Genomic DNA, 7,485 nt, shown 5'->3' on the forward strand with positions numbered 1-7,485 from the left:
GCTTCATGGGATGCCCTCTTTAAATCATAACATTGTTTGAAAGGTTGCAAACAATGATGTATGTACATAATTCGTACGCCCGTGCACTTCGTTTAATGAGAGAAATGTTGCTGTCAAGTCCACATGCAGATTTGAGAATGGTCATCATTGAAGCTCGATCAACCTCATGGCAATACTTGGTCCCTATTGCAAGTGAGGTAGCAGATATCATGCCGGGTCAAGGAGATGATTTTCATGTGGGGCATAGAGACATTCAAATAATGTCGCGCACAGGTGCTATAAAAAAATATCCGCTCATATATGCCTCTATTATATGTTCTTCTATTTCCTTGAGGTTGACATGTTGGAATTCCACTCAATGTGGTAGGAATAGACAAGGCTCAAATGAGGAGATAAAGACCGTAACTCAACGGAAATTTGATTTCTTGTACAAGATGCATCATTATCATTGGCATTTTAGTATGTCCCACAAAACCACACTGAAAATACACTTTTTAGTATTTGAAAAGTGGTATTTTAGACTTTAGTATGTCCCTCTGAAAAGGGATAATAAAAATTAAGGAGTCGGCAACTCGGCTCCAGCTTTATTCCTTAGCGATGCGCCACGTTCCGTGGTGGCACGAACGCGTTGTGCGGAGCCGACACGTCACACGGTGACCGCAACAGCGTATAAAGGCCGTTCTTGGTTCATCGTCCCCAACAACTTTTCGAAAACTCGCCTGTGTGTGTTTTTCTGGGGTTTTTGCGTGTCGCGGCCATGGATCCCTACATCCGCTACCCATCCCTCAAGACCCCTGCAGAGCTTCCTCCTGTCGACCCGCTTTCCCGCCTCCACTACCCCGACCCTGTCTCCATAGAATCCATCACCGTTAACCTTTCCAAAGCCCAGCTCTCCCCTGTTCACGCCTCCGAGACCGTTCTCGTCACGCTTCCGGACGCCATCGCTCACCTCATCGACCGCCAGGCTAGCTTCCACCTCGCCACCGGTCCCTTCTCTCTTGTCCTCCTCAACCAGGGTGGTAACGGCATCGCTGTCTTCGCACGCGTCGGTAAGGAGCTCCAGTGGCCGCTCACCAAAGATCAGGCCTCGGTAATGCTAGACCCTTTTCATTACTTCTTCTCCCTCGTCATCCCGCGTGAAATCGAAGAAGAGTGCAGGTCTTCCCCTGAAGAGAGATGCCAGTCCCCTGCTGCCGCCGCGGCGCCATCCCCTTCATCTGAAAACCTTCTCAACTATGGGATTACCTTCAGCCCGAGCTCCGGTGCGGCCGCCTTGCAGCAACTAGTTGAGGTCTTGAAGAAATACAGCTACTTCACCACCCCGCAAGTCGCACCAGAAGGCGCATTGCTGCCATCTGCACCGACTTTACAGGGAACCGCAGCTGGTGCGGAGAAAAATTCTGGTCAGAGCAGCGGAGATGGGCCTAAATCACCACCGAAAGACTTAGTCAATCGTCTTGCTCGAAACTTGAAAGAGCTTCCTGCAGAGGAGGGCTCAGCAGAGTACTGGACATTGCTGGCGCCCAACGTGGAGGATTACAGTAGCAGTGTAGCGAGGGCCATCGCGTCGGGAGCAGGGCAGATCATCAGGGTTATATTCTGGTGCAGTGAGGCCACAGTAGCACAGCTGGAGAAAGGGAACCTCTACATGAAAGGAAGGCTGCAAGCAAAGGACACTCCAACCAAAGTCAGTCCAAGTGCAATGAGGAGAATCAGAAGGTTAGTGCATTTGGATGTGTAGTTCTCAGATGGCATATGGATGTTCTATGCTTTTGGGGGAAGAGAGAATACTACCTGTTTTTCTTTTGAACAGCATTGTACCAATGGCTCTGCACTAAGGCCGGATGGTTGTTTTGATTAGAAAGCTTGTTGTGAAAGATTTAGCTAACGTGAGAAAATTGATTGTAGAGCGCGAAAGATTTCAGCCATGTCTCAGCAAATTGTCAGTGGGGTTTTCTCGGGAGTTGTGAAAGCTGCAGCTTTCATAACAAGACCACTTGTCACTTCAGAAACAGGCCAGAAGCTTCTCAACCTTCTGCCTGGAGAGATTGCACTGGCATCTTTGGATGGTTTCGGTAAGAAATTTGCCTGAGCTCATGGCTTTGCGTCTTGCTTAGGTTGAAGAAGGGAACAGAGGTTGGCAAGTGGGTGAACTAAATTGTTGAACCGCTTGTTTCCAGGGAAAATTTTTGATGCACTAGAGATAGCAGGAAAAAATGTATTGACGACAACATCTGTTGCAACAACAGGGCTGGTTGCGCAAAGGTAATTGGCTTAGTTATGGAAACAAATGTGGCCCTCCTTATATGATTTTGCAAGTGAGGCTGTGGTACTCATCATCGATGTCACATGGTGTGCAGGTATGGAAATGAGGCGGGAGAGTTTACACAAGAGGGACTCAACACTGCCGGAGGATTTCTAACCACAGCTTGGACAGTATCAAAGCTGCGAAAGGTGTTTTATCCTAGTAGCCTTGTGAAGACCGCAGCTAAGGTTGCCGGTGATGAAAGGAAATTGAAGAACTATAGTGATAAAGGCGAATAGGACCACTCAACTTAAATTGAGATGGTTGAAGCCCTGCAATTGACAGGATCTGATATGCTGTATTCTGTCATGGCCATGCAATACATCAGTGTTTACATTTTTGGAGTTGTGCACAGAGTTCTCTCTTTGAGAAAGGCCTAAAAATGCAAAGATTTCTCCATGTATCTGTTCAATTTCTGTGCAATTAGCTTTACACATACAGATGGCATTTTGGGGATATGGCGAGTGGACCTATGCATCTATGTGCTGCAGTCATCTGCTTATCCTTCCAAGTGCAAATGCGCTGTGTGATGGCACCCTGATTGCATGATGTTGGGAGATTGTTGGTTAAGAGACTACTCTCTCATCACGAAAAAGTATATCCTGTGTATGGGTCATGTGGGCTGGTTGTCTTGGTGGAGTGTTTTCCCCCATTGTTTATGTGGTATTGATGCACAGTTTTTCTGTTTGGTTGCCTTCATCTGTGGTATTGTGACAAGGCATGCAATAATCCCTTGTTTATATTCAAATATTTTATGAGATTAGCCAAACATGTGCAACGAAAGGATTTTATTAAGACAAGGTGCACGCACAAGGTCATTCTCTCTCTTTTTAAATTGCATATATTCTACTAATCAACGTTATCTTACCAATATTGATATCTAAGAACTCATCCCAACTTTTGCTCCAATGAATTTTAGAAGACTTTGTTGGAAATCGATGCTCCACTCTCATCATTGTCACTATGTGAGTGACGGGTTGCTTCATTTTGTAAGGCCCCCCTTATATGAGTAGTAGTTGTTGTGTTGAGCACTCGGGTGCTTCAGCCCTACTAGTTCCTAGTTTAGACATTGAATGTTGGCCATGTGTGGCCCAATGCTCTTAGGAAATAACTTATGTAGACTTGGCACCATGCCAAGTAGGATGCATGTTAGTATGGTTGCACTTTTGGGTAGAAGGAGATCTTCTTGGGGACACCTAGTCTTCAAGTTGCGGGGTTGAAATGGGTGTGTAGACAACCTCGGATGGGTCTGAAAGTTGCATTGAGACCAAAGGTGCTTGTGTAGTCTGATATGGTCTTACTTAGGTCATGTGGTCGATTTAGTCCATATGGACTATAGTCATAGTGGTTGACCTATGATACGACTCCAACCATGGATACTATATATACTTGTTCAATAGTCTTCATCTCATATCAAAAGATCAACAGCTTTATATACTATATTTAAACTAGTTTAATAGTCTTCATATCATATAAAGATCAATAGCTTTAGTCTATCTATCCTCACTACGGTATGCATCCTTGTATGTGCATGACATCCTCTATCTATAGTCTACCTAGATCACCATTAAAGCTCCTTTTTGGAGCACATGGATGGGCATATGCCATCGGTCTATCTTCACCACGTTGTGCACTCTTGTATGTGCATGACATCCTCTATTCAGAGTCTGCCTAGATTGCCATTAACTCTCCTTGTTGGAGTGCATGGGTAGGTGACCATCAATTTGTAAGTTCGGTTTGCAATAGTGGTACATCATTATTCTCTGTATCTTCAAAACAAGATCTTTTATCTTGTGATCAAGTTTCACTTAGTGTATTTTCTTACATGGGCAAGTGGAAGATTTGGAGAAATGGCACAACCTGCAGCCACTGGCCACCACCATTTGTGCATGGAAAGTTGGATGGAACCAACTATACACTCTCGAATTTAAAGACTTAATAAGGTCCATTTAGATTCTTATGAGTTGTGGGAGATAGCTACTGAGGTTGATGTGAGATCGAATTTGTTCTTTCACATGGCTTAAGTAATGCATAAGTTAGAGTCCAATTATGTAGCCTCCAAGGTGGGAGGCAATTTTTATGTAAATCCAATTTTGTAGCCTCGAAGGTGGGAGGATGATTTTTTTTGTAAATCCAAGTGTGTGTGCTTATTTACTGGGTGCAATGCTCCTATAAAAGGAAAACCAAGGATGGATTTTTTGTAAATCCAAGTGTGTATGCTCATTTAGTGGGTGAAATGCTCCTATAAAAGGGAGAGCAAGGATGCATGCCTATGCAAGCCAACAACTCACTGATCTAGAGGAGAAGTATGGTGACATAGACAAAAAAATCATCCTCCAAGGTTGAAGGATGAATTTTTTGTAAATCCAAGTGTGTGTGCTCATTCAATGGGTGCAATGATCCTATAAAAGAGAGAGCAAGGATGCATGTAAGCTAGTTTATTGTGCAAGCTAACAACTCACTTATGTAGAGAAGAAGTATGGTGAGATAGACAAAGAAGATTTGTCACTTGTATTTTTAGTGAATAAATTCATGGCATAGCATCCCTTTTTTTTCTTATCTCTCAACCTTCTTTGCAATTTTTGGTTAATTAACCTAATCCCACCGGGAGGTTTGCAAAATGGATTTGTGAACTCTAGTATGTCTCTTTTACATCCTTTATTTTGATGGAGTCTATATCCTCTCCAAGCATGTGGATTTGTGGGTGGTTTCATGAGGAAATAAGGTGTGGATAAGGAATGCCAGATCAAATAATGCGGTTACATATAATGCATTACTTTGTAGATTAGAGGATGATTTGAATGATGAAGATAGATGAAAGGGGAATGTAAGGCAAGGAGTCCCAATTTGCAAGAATTGTATGAGAAGGTAATGTAATTAAACGAAGCTTTTGCCTTTTGCAAATTTGTCCATGTGAAAAGAAAGGATATGTTACGGGACCTCATGTACTTCTTCTTGAAGAATTAATCAAACTCACATATACATCGAAGAATAAACCATACACTTGAATGTTTACACAACTTCAAGATAAAAGTATTGTGATTGATATAGATATCTGGCACAAACGTATTGGTCATGTGAATGAGCATATTAAGTCTATGCAAAATTTAGAAATTGTTACAGATTTACCAGAGTTTAAGATGGATGGAATGTATAAAGTATGTGACGCATGTCGGTTTGGAAAGTAAACAAATAATGTTATTTCCACATAATAGAAATGTAAGAGAGTACTTGATGGAATGCATAAAGTATGTGAATCATGTCAGTTAGGAAAGCAAAAAAATAATGTATTTCCACATGATAGGAATGTAAGTAAGAGAGTACTTGATGTGGTGCACTAAGATGTATAGGGGCTGACAAAGATGGCACCAATGGGAGGATGCCATCACTATGTATCTTTCATTGATGACCAGATAAGGAAGTTGATAATTCCCTTACAAGATTAAAACAGTCTCTCAAAACCTCATTCGGAGGAATTTTGTTCTCTCATAATAAAGCCAACATCACATCAACACTTGCACCTTTAATGGCTCAACCTGAGTTATACAAGGACATAATAAACTCCATAAACCAGGACTGTGAGGATTCGCAAGTTTCCAAACAGTCCTCATTAAGAATTGTTAAAGGGCCGTGTGCTAGTGTATGCATTGGGTACTCTTGAAAAAGTTGAGACCCAAACAGAGGATGAAAGTGAACGGGAATATGAAACAGAAACAGGATCTGAATCTGAAACAATAACCGAAACACCCATGGTTCCTTTGGAAGATTCTATCATGGTATGGTTGGATTGCCCTACAGGCAATGATGTTCAGCGCAAACGCGCATTGATTAGCCCTCACGCTAGTCATTGGTTCTTTTAGATACACTACTCAGACAATCGATGGTGATATGGAATTACATTCCATGTTACCCTATAATCCCTTGAATATGATGTCGTCTTTGGTGGACCTTGGATAAGTGAATCGTTGTATTCACTAGATGAATCCATGCAAATAGTCACCTTGAACACTCCTGCAGGCACGGGAGGAAGAAACCTTGCAGGAGGTGAAACTTCCAACATATCTTGCTGAAAAGATTCCTAGGATTTTGGTTGGATTGGAAATTGCAAAAAAAATCACCACAGCTCAAGCACAACTTTATCCAACACGAGAACACAATCTCATGACCCTCGAGCTATGGGATTTTTTAGGTCAACCAACACTCACGGCACATCATGAAAGGATTACCTTTACACAAGACTTGAACATGCCATGTCTAGGGTACTTTGAACATACAATGCATATTGAAACTATCCCCCTCACTTGCAAGTTTTTTGTGGTTGAGTATGTGTTGGAAGCAGATTTAATCTTAGGGCATAAATGGATTGTTGCTGCCCAAGCACCACTGTGCTTTGCTAGCAATAGAGTCATCATAATGGGCAACGACAAAAAGTTGACAATAACATACTGCCAGGAAGAGGATCCAACTTTAATGGATATCTATGATGCTGAACGCAAAAGGATATAAGCCTTTTCCATAAAAGCCCCTCTACACAATGACCTACCATCTGCGTTAACAAAACCAACTCCGATAAAGCCTCTACTCCTTCAACCCCATCCTCACCTAGAAGTTCAATGCCAAAACCTTGTAATCAACATATATTCCTGAAGAAGTTCCCACATCCAAACCATCTATCTATAACAAGGAACTCAAAGGAAAGACCCCGGAGCCTATGCATCTTCATCAACAAACCTCACCAAAGGAGACAACCACATGCTCAAAGGCCTTGTCATCGACAACCACTCCACAAGAGACTCTAACATCATCATCATCAACAATGCCTATGAGTCTCAAACCCGTAGCCCCACCAACCAAAGTCAAGGAGGGCCCCAAACCTTCCACATCAACCCAAACGAAAAATCCACCACGATAACCACAATCAAGGTATCTTAATAGTATCAAAATGTGGGTGGAGAAGCAGCTACTTGTAGCTCAAGGCTACTATGAAGGTGCTGTTGAGATATCAAGCTCATCTAGTGAGGCGGTGGACACTGATGACCCGCCTGGGGGATAGGCCCCACACTTACACCACTGGCATGGTTGGTGAAATCGTGGGTGATATGCGGCCAATGGAATGACAGGCTGTGTGACAGCCATTCTAGAGACTGGCATAGTTATAGCGCCAGGTCATTTAGTTGGGT

General features: G+C 42.7%; 1 protein-coding gene across 2 annotated transcripts; it reads left to right on the forward strand.

Annotated features, from left to right (window-relative positions):
* The first annotated feature begins 704 nt into the window (after positions 1 to 704).
* On the forward strand, positions 705 to 2,645 carry LOC147636213 (senescence/dehydration-associated protein At3g51250-like). Of its 2 annotated transcripts, XM_086801637.1 has the most exons (4): positions 705 to 1,719; positions 1,909 to 2,075; positions 2,181 to 2,265; positions 2,361 to 2,645. In XM_086801637.1, the coding sequence occupies exons 1-4, from the start codon at positions 758 to 760 to the stop codon at positions 2,542 to 2,544; spliced, it is 1,398 nt and encodes a 465-aa protein (XP_086657763.1). In that variant the 5' UTR covers positions 705 to 757; the 3' UTR covers positions 2,545 to 2,645. The 2 variants fall into 2 exon arrangements, with proteins under 2 accessions (XP_086657763.1, XP_086657764.1); XM_086801638.1 differs by lacking the exon at positions 2,361 to 2,645 and having other exon boundaries at positions 715 to 1,719; positions 2,181 to 2,269.
* Positions 2,646 to 7,485: the final 4,840 nt, after the last annotated feature.

The sequence above is a fragment of the Cibotium barometz genome, chromosome 8, assembly GCF_041138505.1.
Source record: "Cibotium barometz isolate CiBa-2024 chromosome 8, ASM4113850v1, whole genome shotgun sequence".
Classification (NCBI taxonomy): Eukaryota; Viridiplantae; Streptophyta; class Polypodiopsida; order Cyatheales; family Cibotiaceae; genus Cibotium; species Cibotium barometz.